Source organism: Rana temporaria, chromosome 1, assembly GCF_905171775.1.
Source record: "Rana temporaria chromosome 1, aRanTem1.1, whole genome shotgun sequence".
NCBI classification, from domain to species: domain Eukaryota; kingdom Metazoa; phylum Chordata; class Amphibia; order Anura; family Ranidae; genus Rana; species Rana temporaria.
In genome coordinates, this window is record NC_053489.1 from 450,504,178 (window position 1) to 450,519,855 (window position 15,678).

At 44.7% G+C, this 15,678-nt stretch overlaps 1 protein-coding gene across 1 annotated transcript in view; it reads right to left on the bottom strand.

Moving 5' to 3' along the window:
* Positions 1–610: 610 nt before the first annotated feature.
* Positions 611–15,678, bottom strand: part of LOC120916545 (N-acylethanolamine-hydrolyzing acid amidase-like) — a 73,535-nt gene continuing 58,467 nt past the window's right edge. The window contains exons 8-11 of the mRNA XM_040327591.1: positions 10,858–10,924; positions 5,634–5,662; positions 4,709–4,786; positions 611–1,191 (exon numbers count right to left, since the gene is read on the bottom strand). Of these exons, the coding sequence (XP_040183525.1) occupies positions 4,711–4,786; positions 5,634–5,662; positions 10,858–10,924 (172 nt within the window). The 3' untranslated portion in view covers positions 611–1,191; positions 4,709–4,710. The remainder of the gene's footprint in view (positions 1,192–4,708; positions 4,787–5,633; positions 5,663–10,857; positions 10,925–15,678) is intronic.

Sequence of the window (15,678 nt, forward strand, 5' to 3'; positions counted from 1 at the left end):
ATCTATCTGATTTACGATCCGCCGGCGCAAGTTTTTGAGGCTAGTGCTGTATTCAGAAAGCACTTACCTCAAAACTTGCGGCGGCGTATCATAAATCCCCCGGCGGAATTCAAATTCTGCGGCTAGGGGGCGTCTACAATTTAAATCAGGCGCGTCCCCGCGCTGATCCAACAGCGCATGCGCCGTCCGCGATTTTTCCCAACGTGCATTGCTCCAAATGACGTCGCTAGGACGTCATTGGTTTCGGCATGAGTGTAACTTGCGTCCGGCTGTATTCTGAATCGACTTACGCAAACAACGTAAAAATTCAAAACTCGGTGCGGGAACGATGGCCATACTTAACATAGGATACCCCTCACATAGCAGGGGTAACTATACGCCGGAAAAAGCCGAACGCAAGCGACGTAAAAAAAAAGCGTCGGGTGGGCGTTCGTTTCTGAAACGGTGGAACTCCTCATTTGCATATTCATCGCGTACAAAAAACGAAACGCCACCTAGCGGCCAGTGGGAGATTGCAGCCTAAGATCCGACGGTGTAAGTCACTTACACCTGTCGGATCTTAGGGAGATCTATGCGGAACCTGATTCTATGAATCAGCCGCATAGATCCGACCGTCGGAACTCAGAGATACGACGGCGTATCAGGAGATACACCGTCGTATCTCTATCTGAATCCGGGCCTGTGGGTTCACAGTAAGGGCCCTATCTCGGATCTGGTATTCTGTGTCCATTTTGGAGTGGGAGTGCAAATAGAGTAAGATAGTTTGCTGTCTACTCATCCACACTTGTATCCACATGTATTTTCCTTGAAATCTTATTTTGTAATGTGAAAAAATGTGAAAATGTGATTTTAAATATAAAAAATGACCAACTTCAAAACAGCTGAAAAGACATTGCAACATGTAAATACCACAAGCAGATTGACAGAACATAAACAATGGCACTTGGAAATTGGTAGTACATGACTCTATAGGCACTTATGAGTGGTTCATTTGTGGCACATCATAGTAAAATGCATAGATGCATTTCAGGTGGATCTTCACAGCAATCATTTTAAACTTTCTGTAGAAAAACAAAAATCACATTGGCACTTATTTAATAACATGGTCCCAAGAGCAATGTTGTAAAGAAGGAAGGGAGGCATAGTAGGGAATGCCAAACGAAATACACTCCTTGTCCACACAACTGCTATCTAGAGAAAAGAGATTAAAGGGAAACGTTAATGGCTTTAGCTAATTTAAAAAAAGAAACATTTGTTTACAAAATTCATCTTTCTATATGTTTTTTAATTATTTGTTTAAATATTCCAATAACTAAAAAAGCATTTAATATAGTGGGTCCAAAAACGGAGCATTCTGGGCTTTCTAATAAGAAAACCTAACACTGAGGCCCCGTACACACGACTTTCAGCCAGAAACTCGATCGGAGCTGAATTCTGCCATTTCGGCCGCGTGTACACTTTCGCAGAGGAAGCCGACAAGTTCCTTGTCGAGCCAAGTAGAGAACATGTTCTCTATTTCCTCGTTGTTCAATGAGGAAAGTTGGCTCGCCGAGATCCTCGGCGGCTTCACACAGAACTCGACGAGCAAAACGATGAGTTTTGCCCGTCGAGTTCCTCGGACGTGTGTACGGGGCCTTACTGGTTGCTTCTGTTTAACCAATGTTTAACTATAGGTCCATAGCAGCTAGTGAACAGAGAGAGGGATATGTCCCTCCTCTGACTATCCTCAAGATAGGCTATTTAAATCATTCACAGCATAGTCAGCTTATGATCAGCTGCAGAACCCTCAATTGCATCACCAGTTTGCTGGAAGGGGCAAATATGATTTTTTAATGTCCAATCCTATAATTACCTGACTACAGACAAATAAAGAAATGAAAAAATACAGTCCTGATCAAAAGTTTAAGACCACTTGAAAAATGGCAAAAATCATATTTTACATTGTTGGATCTTAACAAGGTTCCAAGTAGAGCTTTAACATGCAACAAGAAGAAATGAGAGTGAGGCCTCGTACACACGGCCGAGGAACTCGACGTGCCAAACACGTCGAGTTCCTCGGCCAGTTCAGCCCTGAAGCCGCCGAGGACCTCGGCGGGAGGAGAGCTCCCATAGAACAACGAGGAAATAGAGAACATGTTCTCTATTTCCTCGCCGAGGTCCTCGTCGGCTTCCTCGGCCGAAAGTGTACACACGGCCAGTTTCCTCGGCAGAATTCAGCCAGAAACTCGGTCGGAAGCTGAATTCTGCCGAGGAAACTGGTCGTGTGTACGGGGCCTGAGACAAAACATTTTTTGAGCATTCAATTTAATGAAAACAACGAATAAACTGAAACAGGCTGTTTTTCAGCTGATCAAAAGTTTAGGACCACACCTCCAAAAAAAACGAAACCCCCCCCAAAACAGAAATCCAACTTCCAAACATGAACTCAGTAATGAGTAGCTCCGCCGTTATTGTTGATCACTTCATATATTTGTTTCGGCATGCTTAATGCAAGCGTTTCCATGAGGTGAGTGGGAACATTTCTCCAAGTGGTGAAGACAGCCGCATCGAAGGCCATCTACTGTCTGGAACTGTTGTCCATTTTTGTAAACTTCCCTTGCCATCCATCCCCAAAGGTTCTCAATTGGATTTAGATCAGGGAAACACGCAGGATGGGCCAAAAGAGTGATGTTCTTCTCCTGGAAGAAGTCCCTTGTCCTGCGGGCATTGTGTACTGTAGCGTTGTCCTGTTGAAAAACCCAGTCGTTACCACACAGACGAGGGCCCTCTGTCATGAGGAATGCTCTCTCCAACATCTGGACATAGCCAGCGGCCGTTTGATGCCCCTGCACTTCCTGAAGCTCCATTGTTCCACTGAAGGAAAAAGCACCCCAGACCATTATAGCGCCCCCTCCACTGTGGCGCGTAGAAAACAGCTCAGGTGGGATCTGCATGTCATGCCAGTAACATTGGAAACCATCAGAACCATCAAGGTTACATTTTTTCTCATCAGAGAATAAAACTTTCTTCCACCTTTGAATGTCCCATGTTTGGTGCTCTCTTGCAAAGTCCAAACGAGCAGTTCTGTGGCGTTCAAGGAGACAAGGTTTTTGAAGAAGTTTTTTGTTTTTGAAGCCCTTCAGTCTCAGATGCCGTCTTATGGTTATGGGGCTGCAGTCAGCACCAGTAAAGGCCTTAATTTGGGTCGAGGATCGTCCAGTGTCTTGATGAGAGACCCTGCTTATGCAGTTCAGCAACCTGACCACGTTAAAAAAGGGAGAGTTTTTTTGCCTTTGCCATCACAACGTGTGACTACCTGACAGAAAATGACAATGAATGCACATCTTTGCTCAGATTTGGCCTTTTAAAGGCATGTGGTCCTAAACTTTTGATCAGCTGAAAAACTGCCTGTTTCAGTTTATTCGTTGTTTTCATTAAATTGAATGCTCAAAAAATGTTTTGTCGCACTCTCATTTCTTCTTGTTGCATGTTGAAGCTCTACTTGGAACCTTGTTAAGATCCAACAATGTAAAATATGATTTTTTGCCATTTTTCAAGTGGTCTTAAACTTTTGATCAGGACTGTATTTGCATTATTGTTTCGTCCTGAGGAGAATAAAAATATCAAGAAAATAAATATATAATGGAAGTACAAAATACATTCTCTACCTATATAAAAAAAAAATACCCTGTTGAGGTTAGAGTCCATATCTACTGCCTAGTGCCTAGAGAATATTAAGACATATTCGGGGCACTTAAACTGGCTATGAATGCATAACTGCTCTTTATATATTTGCCTGGAGGTCTATTTGTTTTGCTAACGGAATAAAAGATTCAGGAACAAAGATGTCCATGTGACAAAAACTAAGCTGTTCTAATGGCTAAAGAAAGATGCAAGCACTCAAACCCTTCAAACATACCATGAAAATAGAAGATAGAAGACTTTCAATTTGATTCTCTAAATCAGGGGTCTCCAAACAATGGACCATGGGCCACATATGGCCCGCTACAAGATTTTATTCGGCCCCCAGCTAGAATGAGTGGCATATTCTTAAAGTGATTGTAAAGTCTCGTTTTTTTTTATTAAAAATAACGTCGTACTTACCTGTCCTGTTGTAGTGGTTTTGCACAGAGCAGCCAGGATCCTCCTTTTCTCAGGTCCCTCTTTGGTGCTGCTGGCCTCTTCCTCCTGTTCAGTGCCCTCACAGGAAGCAGTTTGCTATAGGGGCACCCGAGCAGAGCCACAGCTCCCTGTGTCCATTCAGACACAAAGCCACAGTCCGAACTCACCCCTTTCTCTCCTCATTGGCTGACTGACTTTGATTTATAGCAGTGGGAGCCGAGACACTCCTGCAACATTGCTGGATCTAGATAGGGCTCAGGTAGGTATTAGGGAGGCTGAGGGGGACTGCTGCCCACAGAAGGCTTTTTATCTTAATGCATAGAATGCATTAAGATAAAAAACCCTCTGCCTTTACAACCATTTTAATTGGAACTGATTGAGACTGCCTATGGTCTCCATTTCTGATGTAAAAGGGAATATGATAGGGAATCTGATGTAAGGGCAGGAATTCTGATGTAAGGGGAACTCTGATGAGGTCCGTGATGTAAGGGGGGACTCTGATGAAGTTTTTTTTACCTGAAAATCTTTGTAAAATATATGGGCCTTGTATTAAAACACCAACACCTTGACTAGTATCAGAAATAAGAATGACAAATGAGTGTCCTACCTTTATATTGGGTTTCTAATTTGAGTTGAGTATTCCTCAGGAAAAGCAGCACTCATTGTTGTTGTATAGATGGTCATACTAAAATGAGCAGACAAATAAAGGCCATTAAATAATTATTATATACATAAGTTATGTAGTTTTTGTACATGTTCATTGAGGAGGATGTGTATGCAGGAATACTGAGGATTTATCATCTCTTATTACTTACTAAACAAGAAACAGATCCTTGTCACCACAGAAAATATTTGTATTATAAATATTTATTTTTCGCTGACTAAATAGATGTGAAAAATAGATATTTTTACTGCTGAACATAATAACTAAAATATAGTTGAACCTCGGATTATGAGCATAATCCGTTCCAAGAGTAGGCTCGTAATCCAAAGTACTTGCATATTATATCGAGTTTTCCCATTGAAGTCAATGGAAACGAAAATAATTTGTTCCGCATTGACTTCAATGGGATGCAATACCGAATCCAGCCAAAGGTGAGGAGGCGCCAGAGAGCGCCGAAAATTCCTGAGGACACTTCGGCTTGTTTCCTGCACCCCTGTACCTTTAGGCCAAATGAGGTACTGCAGGCCAATGTTCAGCTTTTCTCTGCTCCTGCGCCCCTGTACCTCAGGCCAAATGAGGTACTGCAGGCCTATTTTTGGCTCTGCTAGGTTTCTGCGCCCCTGTACCTCAGGCCAAATGAGGTACTGCAGGCCTATTTAGCTTGAATTCTGCTCGTCTTGCGAGTCACTCGGAAACCGAGTCAGAATTAAAAAAAAAAAGTTGCTCGCAAATCAAAACGCTCTTAAACCAAGTTACCGAGGTTCCACTGTATATGATAAACATGGTGCATTTGTTTTAAATCATCTTTTGGCAAAATAAATTGCTCTCATGATAATACTAATAATATTAATAATAGGATAATACTTACTGGTTTAGCACTGGCTCTACAGACAGCACCTGTATGTTAGAAATTCAAATAAATATTACACTTCATGCTAAAAGTGTTAATGACTGGCAATTTAAAATAGAGAATATAGTTGTCTTATACTACTATACTGATATAAAAGACTATTACCTTAAAAGTTTTGAATAGAATGGAGATAGATTAGAACACCTTTCAGTTGTTATTGCTGTCTGTGCCCCTGTTAGGGAGTTTCACCCTTCCAGTTACAATTAGCACTGAAAATGAAAGAAAATACCAGATTTTGATTTCCCCCCGAACAGTAATAGAGGGAAAATCTTCCAATTGGGACACTAGTTCTGGTGACCCTTGTGACTACCAGAAATTGTTTGGAGGGATTTACCCTTGCTTCCTGTTTTGGCTGCGGAACAGGAAGTGAAGGGAAATCTCCAATATGGGACATAGATGGCAAAAAAATAACCCTCACCTACTCTATCCAAAATGAAAAAAAAAAATGCCTTTAGTTCTATTTTAAATATTACATGTTTAGGGAAGATCTTTGGAACATCTGCGCATGGGGTTTCCCATAGGCATGCGTGAAGACAGTGCAGTTTTGGAGGTCCGGATCTCTGTTTGTCAATGCATGCATGGGGAAACTCTGCACATTCACAGATATGCCAGAGGTCTCTGCCAGGTCTTGAAGGCCGGGCAGAGCCTTTAGCACGTCTGCACATATGCTGCACGTTTAAAGATGGCCAATGAGGGGGGCAGGGCTAGCATTATGGGGACTGAAGTTACTTTTTAACTATCTGCATTGAAGAGGAGAGTTATTATTTGTTAATATTTATTACAACTATTTATATAGTGCTGACAATTTTATGCATCACCTAACCTATTATACTTTTAGATCAGTCCCTACATGGCTTACATGCATACATAGACATACCCATACCAATTTAGATATGAGCCAATTAACCAACTTCCATGTCTTCGGAGAGAAAACCAGAGTTCCCGGAGGAAACCAATGCGAGAACACTGAGAACATAAAAATTTCATGCAGGTAGTGTATAGTGTTGAGCAGAATATGCCATATTCGATTTCGCGATATATCTCGAATATATATTCGAATATTCGAGATATATTCGCTAAATTCGAATATTCGTGATATTTTATCGAAAGTAAATGATTGCGATTTTTCGCTATTGCGAATGCGAAAATAATTGCGATTTTTTGATAACTGCGGTAGGAGCACTCTGATTGGCTCAGAATATTCGTGATATTTTATCGAAATATCGCAACATGCGAATGCGATATTTATTGCGCAATTTCGAGAAATGCTGGAGGAGCGCTCTGATTGGCTCAGAATATTCGTGATATTTTATCGAAATATCGCAACATGCGAATGCGATATTTATTGCGCAATTTCGAGAAATGCTGTAGGAGCACTCTGATTGGCTCAGAATATTCGTGATATTTTACAATACAAAATAATTGCGAATATTCGGCAAATGCGGAAGGAGCACTCTGATTGGCTCAGAATATTCTTGATATTTTACAATACAAAATAATTGCGAATATTCGGCAAATGCAGAAGGAGCACTCTGATTGGCTCAGAATATTCTTGATATTTTACAATACAAAATAATTGCGAATATTCGGCAAATGCAGAAGGAGCACTCTGATTGGCTCAGAATATTCTTGATATTTTACAATACAAAATAATTGCGAATATTCGGCAAATGCGGAAGGAGCACTCTGATTGGCTCAGAATATTCTTGATATTTTACAATAGAAAATAAAAAGTGTTTTGCATTGGTGGTGATTCTTTACTCTATCCATCTGTCACAGCCGTTTGTCAATCAAACACCTTAAAGATTGAACACGTTCATGCTGCATGCTTTGGACTTTTTTTCACTTCACATATCAAAGACATTTTTATGAAAGATTATTTTTCTATTATTGGGACTATATTTCTTTATATATTTGTTTCACTGTGTATTTCACAAGTTATTTGCGCTTGCTTATTTTATAATTTGCCCACATGTCTTGTCACTAGACATATTTTTTATTCTTGTAGAGCGACTCCATTTTCTGTCTTGTATTAATTTATGTTGTATAACATTTTTGAGTTGCTGCTGTATTCTCCCCTTTTTTAAGGTATGCGCAATTTTTTCCTTCTTACAAAAAATAATAATATCAAACATACAAATATTCATAACATACACATACACAAAGCCCCCCCCTTTTGCATCAGAGACAATCAGAGTTCTCCTACCACAGTTATCGAAAATTCGCAATCATTTTCGCATTCGCAATAGCGAAAAATCGCAATTTTTTTTTTATTAATTTGGCAACATAAAAGGATCGCCTCAGCTTAGCTACTCGGCCCAGGGTCTCTAATCATACCAGCAATGCTTTTAGACGTCGATAGGATGTGATCTGTTTTAAAAATCAAATTGAAAAAATGCGAATATTCGGAATTGCGAATATTCACCGCGAAATTCGAAATATAGCGCGATTTCTCGAATATGCTATATTCGAGTCGAATATTCGCAATGCGAATATTCGTGAGCAACACTAGTAGTGTACTGTTTGCAGTTTTACATGTTTTTATCTTCTTACACTGTTTTCCTCAAATTCTCAACATACTCTGTTTCCTGTTTTATACCACCCATTACCCTACAATACAACGTTTAGCCTCAGCAAACAATAGAGAGCTGTCCCATTGTAGAAAAGAGGTTTTAGAGCGCTGAAGGTCTGAGTTGGAGAAAATTTGAAAATTGGAGGAAAGAAGTCAAGATTTGGAGAGGATGGCTCTCCAGCCATATGCAATAAGCTCTGATTACATTTACGATACATTCACATGGCTGTAAGAAGAAGAAAATAAATATATATATATATATATATATATATATATATATATATATATATATATATATATATTTACAAGTAATTTTATTTGAAGGCAGCTGAATTGCTTTCAATGAAAACATTGACACAGGTGCACTGCATAGACACACGCAGCATCCAGATTCTTAAAGGAACACTAAAGGTACAATTTTTTTTTTTTTTAAATAACATACATGTTCTACTTACCTCCACTGTGCAGATCGTTTTGCACAGAGTGACCCGGATCCGTGTCTTCTGGGGTCCCTCGGCGGCTGTCTCGGCTCCTCCTCGCAAAAGCTTTCCACGTTCATGCGAGCTCCCTCGCATGGTGGAAAGCTTTTGCGAGCGCGCTCCCGTGATACAGCAGCGGCCATAGCCGCCGACTGTATCACTCGGCCCCGCCCCCCGGCGCGCCGCGTCATCCGCTGTGATTGACAGCAGCGCCAGCCAATGGCTGCGCTGCTATCAATCCGCCCAGCCTAGCCAATCAACGGCCAGGCTGGGAACCGAGCAGGATGACAAGCACGCGCCCGGGACTTTCGAACGGTGAGGTAAGTAAAACGGGGGCTCGGGGGGGGGGGGGGGGGGCGGTGCTGTCAGATGTTTTTTTACCTTAATGCATAGGATGCATTAAGGTAAAAAAACTTTTCCCTTTACAACTCCTTTAACACAAAATCTAAAAATCTGTCTCAGCACACGCACACCAGATTTAAATGCATTCTGGTATTAAAAAATAAATAAATAGGGAAATTTTACGCATTAAAAAAAAAAAAGTTTTACGGCCATGTAAATGTAGACTTAAAGGTAGAGACAGATACAGTTATATACAATGCAGCTGATATTACATTTCACAGGTTCATGTTAGATCAATCTGACAGTTATAAGATAGTTACTGTATTTACATAAACGTACTCCCGGTACAGCCATATCTAATCAATTTCTATAATAAAACAGGAAAATGCTAAAGAACGAATGCTGTTTTCTCATCCCCTGCATTGTCATCTGCTAGATCAGGGGCCTCCAAACTTTCCAAACAAAGGGACAGTTTTTTGTCCTTCAGACTTTATGGGGCAGGACTGTGGATAGAGGGAGTGGATATTTTCTTGGCATCAGAGGGAGTAAACATTACACTTGGTATTATGTGGCGAAACAGTGCCCCATCGTTAGTATTATTGTGATGAATAGTGGCCCATTGTTGGTTTCAATGGGAGAAAATGGTGCCCCATTGTTGGAGTCAATGGGAGAAAATGGTGCCCCATTGCCACTGTCGTTTGGCAGAATAGGGACTCATATCAGTGGGAGGAATAGTGCCCGGGGACTGAATAAAGGCAAACAAAGGGCCACAGTTTGGAGACCACTGTGCTAGATAAACATCAATTAACATTTAAGATACCCAAACCCACAGCTCCATTCACACAATAACTTCATTCTCAAAATTAAAAAAAAAAAAAACCTGCAACTCCATTCACGTTATAATGCATGTCAATTGTCACACACATACATGTTTTTATGTTTTTGTGTTGTAGTACATGCATAGGACAGCCATGGTGATCACTCAGAGAGCTGTGCAGGAATGGCTGAGGGCCCCATACACACGACCGAGTTTCTCGACAGAATTCAGCGAGAAACTCGGTCGGAGCCGGATTCTGCCGAGAAACCCGGTCGTGTGTACACTTTTCAGCGAGGAACCCGTCGAGGAACTCGTCGGGCCGAAAAGAGAACATGTTCTCTATTTTCTCGTTAGTCAATGGGAAAAGTCGGCCTGCCGAGATCCTCCGTGGCTTCAACACTGAACTCGACGAGGAACTCGATGTGTTTGGCACGTCGAGTTCCTCGGTCGTGTGTACGGGGCCTGACAGACATTCAGGAGGTGATGCTGCCACCTTCCGAATGCCTGTTTTTTTCTTTTTTTTTGACAGCTGTAATTCGTTTTTGAATGAGTACTCGCGACAACTGTAAACCCAGTTTGGCTCACAGGTGCGCTGTGGCCCCATTCACTTACGTGGGTTGTGCTCCGTGGTGGTACAGCCTGTTAAGAGTGACAGGAAGATAATATGTGCTTTGCTGTGAAGCAAAACGCATCATGGCCCTAGCATATACCCAACTCAATCAAGGTGCCTTTGCGGTTGGAGGGTGGTACCAACTTTTATTACAAAATCAAGCGTAAACTAAATCTTATTACATATTATCTTTAACAGGCTACAGTGCAAGTAGAGGCTAGACAATTAAAAATGACCATATACAGATCTCTGTATGTTCAAATGTAAAACCATGAAATCAGAAGAAGTGTATGACATATTAAATGTCCTGATTTTTTTTTTTTTTTTTTTAGCACCAGATAAAAGAATAAGATGGATCCAACCTTATATAACGAGACTGCATTGATGTTTGCTTGTCCAGTTGCATTCAGGGCTTTTATAGCTGGAGTTCTAAAAAAAAAAAAAAGCAAATGAACAAAACATGTAAATACAAACAAAAAATAACAAAAATCAGAAGCTCGCCTGGAGATATAGGAACCGCCTTCTTTTTTTTTTTTTTTTTACCTTTAAAGGGGTTGTAAAGGTAATTTTTTTCCCTAAATAGCTTCCTTTACCTCTTTTTTCCCATTTAAAATTTTTATTATATAATTTTCATTGACAAACAACTATCATTGACATAACATTCTTACACAATATATACTAACAAACATGTCACAACACATACATGGTCTCCTTACAGTCCCTTTATTTTGGTCAGGATATAGTGCCTCTTCTTTCGCTCCCTAGACCCTTCCCTATCCCCATCTCCCGCTTCACCCAGATACACAAGGGCAACCTCCCTGGGAGATACACAGTCTGACACGACAGAATCCCTGATGCAAGTCCCCCTAGAAAGAACAGGAGAGTAGACAGAGGAGAAAAGAGAGGACGGAGAGAGATAGAGAAATAAAAAGAGAAGAGAGAGAGAGGAAAGAAAGAGGAAGAAAAAAAAAAAAGAAGCCCTCCCCATTTTTAACTATAACTAAAAGAAATCATCCCCTTCATCAGGGACACCCCGTGCTTAACTTAATTAAATTAGAAGTTAAGGGCCAAATCCTCAGCCAGGCGGCGTAACTTAACTTTCAGCAGTTAAGTTACACTGACTTAAAGGGCCAAATCCACAGAAGAGATACTCCGGCGTAAGCCGTCGTATCTCTGGTTCTAACTTTGGAACTGATCCTCAGAAGCAGTTTTCCTAAGTTAGGCAGAAGATCCGACATCTGTAAGGGACTTACACTGCCGGATCTTAGGATGCAGTACCGCATCCGCCACTGGGGGCATTTCGAGTCGAAATGCCTCTGTTAGTATGCAAATTAGCACTTAGGGCGATCCTCAAAGCTTTTGTGCCTAGTTTTTTCGCCGTAAGTGTTAGTTTGCCTGGTGTAAAACTAGGGCTGCTTTTACAAAGTGTAAAGTTAGTCACACCTTGTAAAGGCCCATTCAAGCGACGGCATTTGGTATGCATTCCCGAGGGAGAACTCCACGGCAATTTGTAAATTCCAAACCGGCATGGGTTCCCCCCCAGGAGCATACCAGGCCCTTAGGTCTGTTATGGGTTGTAAGGAGACCCCCCTCCGCCGAAAAATTGACGTAGGGGGTCCCCCTACAATCCATACCAGACCCGTATCCAAAGCACGCTACCCGGCCAGCCAGGAAGGGAGTGGGGACGAGCGAGCGCCCCCCCCCCTTCTGAGCCGTGCCAGGCCGCATGCCCTCAACATGGGGGGGTTGGGTGCTCTGGGGCAGGGGGGCGCACTGCGGGCCCCCCCACCCCAGAGCACCCTGTCCCCATGTTGATGAGGACAGGACCTCTTCCCGACAACCCTTGCCATTGGTTGTCGGGGTCTGCGGGCGGAGGCTTATCGGAATCTGGGAGTCCCCTTTAATAAGGGGGCCCCCAGATACCGGCCCCCCACCCTAAGTGAATGGATATGGGGTACATCGTACCCCTATCCATTCACCTGTAAGCAAAAAGTAAAAGTTAATAAACACACAACACAAGGCTTTTTAAAATATTTTATTATTCTGCTCCGGACGCCCCCCCTGTCTTCGTTATTAGCTCAATTACCAGGGGGGGCTTCTTCTTCCACTCTCCGGGGGTCTTCTTCCACTCTCCGGGGGGGGCTTCTTCTTCCACTCTCCGGGGGTCTTCTCCGCTCTCCGGGGGGGGGTTTCTGCTTCCGCTCTCCGGGGGGGGCTTCTCCGGACTCCGGGGGGCTTCTTCCATCTTCTCCCCTCTTCCGCTCTTGACTCGGCGAACCCCGGTTCTTCTGCAGCTCTCCGGTGCCTTCTTCTTCAGCGCTGGCTGCCTGCTATGTTTGTGTGTTAGCTCGATTTCTAACAGGCAGCCGGCGCGGTCTTCTGTGACGTCATCTTCTCTTCTGTTCTTCTCCCCTCTTCCGATGTTGCCTCGTCGCCTGTTGTCGCTGTAATGATGGAAGCGCGCCTTGCATCACATTTATATAGGCATCACCGTCCCATCATGCTCCGGTAGGTACCCATGTGGTGGGTGCACGTGGGTAGGCACCCACCACGTGGGTACCTACCGGAGCATGATGGGACGGTGATGCCTATATAAATGTGATGCAAGGCGCGCTTCCATCATTACAGCGACAACAGGCGACGAGGCAACATCGGAAGAGGGGAGAAGAACAGAAGACCCTGACGCCACAGAAGACCGCGCCGGCTGCCTGTTTGAAATCGAGCTAACACACAAACATAGCAGGCAGCCAGCGCTGAAGAAGAAGGCACCGGAGAGCTGCAGAAGAACCGGGGTTCGCCGAGTCAACAGCGGAAGAGGGGAGAAGATGGAAGAAGCCCCCCGGAGTCCGGAGAAGCCCCCCCGGAGAGCGGAGAAGACCCCCGGAGAGCGGAGAAGACCCCCGGAGAGTGGAAGAAGAAGCCCCCCCTGGTAATTGAGCTAATAAAGAAGACAGGGGGGGCCTCCGGAGCAGAATAATAAAATATTTTAAAAAGCCTTGTGTTGTGTGTTTATTAACTTTTACTTTTTGCCTACAGGTGAATGGATAGGGGTACGATGTACCCCATATCCATTCACTTAGGGTGGGGGGCCGGTATCTGGGGGCCCCCTTATTAAAGGGGACTCCCAGATTCCGATAAGCCTCCGCCCGCAGACCCCGACAACCAATGGCAAGGGTTGTCGGGAAGAGGTCCTGTCCTCATCAACATGGGGACAGGGTGCTCTGGGGTGGGGGGGCCCGCAGTGCGCCCCCCTGCCCCAGAGCACCCAACCCCCCCATGTTGAGGGCATGCGGCCTGGCACGGCTCAGGAGGGGGGGGGGGGGCGCTCGCTCGTCCCCACTCCTTTCCTGGCTGGCCGGGTAGCGTGCTTTGGATACGGGTCTGGTATGGATTGTAGGGGGACCCCCTACGTCGATTTGGCGGCGGAGGGGGGTCTCCTTACAACCCATAACAGACCTAAGGGCCTGGTATGCTCCTGGGGGGGGAACCCATGCCGTTTTTTTCATTGAAAATTGGCATGGAGTTCTCCCTCAGGAATGCATGCCGAGCGACGCTGTCATTTTTTTTTATAATTATTTGTTTTCCCGGCGCGTCTTTTTTTCACCCGTCGCAACTTTAGTGTCCCGTCGCAATCCACAAAGCCGCCCGGCGTCAATTACGTTCGCGCGATGCACGTCGGGAAAATTACGTCACACGCATGCGCAGTACGGCCGGCGCGGGAGTGCGCCTCATTTAAATTGTAAACGCCCCCCGGAGAGGAGGAACGCCTTACGACGGCGGCACTTAACTTACACGGCTTGAAATTTTTACGTAAGTGCTTTGAGGATCAGGCACTTAGGTAAAAACTTTAAGTCAGTGTAACTTAACTGCTGAAAGTTAAGTTACGCCGCCTGGCTGAGGATTTGGCCCAAAGTTTCTACCTAAGTGCCTGATCCACAAAGCACTTACCTAGAAATTTCAGGCCGTGTAACTTAAGTGCCGCCGTCGTAAGGCGGTCCTCCTCTCCGGGGGGCGTTTAAAATTTAAATGAGGCGCGCTCCCGCGCCGACCGTACTGCGCATGCGTGTGACGTCATTTTCCCGACGTGCAGCGCGCGAACGTAATTGACGCCGGGCGGCTTTGTGGATTGCGACGGGACACTAAAGTTGCGACGGGTGAAAAAAATATACGCGCCGGGAAAACAAATAATTATAAAAAAAAATGACAGCGTCGCTCAGCATGCATTCCTGAGAGGGAGAACTCCATGCCAATTTTCAAAGAAAAAACCGGCATGGGTTCCCCCCCCAGGAGCATACCAGGCCCTTAGGTCTGGTATGGGTTGTAAGGAGACCCCCCATGCCGAAAATTCGACGTAGGGGGTCCCCCTACAATCCATACCAGACCCGTATCCAAAGCACGCTACCCGGCCGGTCAGGAAGGGAGTGGGGACAAGCGAGCGCCCCCCCCCCCCTCCTGAGCCGTGCCAGGCCGCATGCCCTCAACATGGGGGGGTTGGGTGCTCTGGGGCAGGGGGGCGCACTGCGGGCCCCCCCACCCCAGAGCACCCTATCCCCATGTTGATGAGGACAGGACCTCTTCCCGACAACCCTTGCCGTTGGTTGTCGGGGTCTGCGGGCGGGGGCTTATCGGAATCTGGGAGTCCCCTCAAATAAGGGGGCCCCCAGATACCGGCCCCCCACCCTAAGTGAATGGATATGGGGTACATCGTACCCCTACCCATTCACCTGGAGGCAAAAAGTAAAAGTTAGTAAACACACAACACAAGGGTTTTTAAAATAATTTATTATTCTGCTCCGGATGCCACCCCTGTCTTCTTTATTAGCTCTATTACCAGGGGGGGCTTCTTCTTCCACATTCCGGGGGTCTTCTTCCACTCTCCGGGGGGGGTTTCTTCTTCCGCTCTCCGGGGGGGGGGCTTCTCCGCTCTCCGGGGGTCTTCTTCTATCTTCTCCCCTCTTCCGCTGTTGACTCGGCGAACCCCGGTTCTTCTGCAGATGTCCGGTGCCTTCTTCTTCAGCGCTGGCTGCCTGCTATCTTTGTGTGTTAGCTCAATTTCTAGCAGGCAGCCATCGCGGTCTTCTGTGACGTCAGGTTCTTCTCTTCTGTTCTTCTCCCCTCTTCCGATGTTGCCTCGTCGCCTCTTGTCACTGCAATGATGGAAGCGCGCCTTGCATCCCATTTAT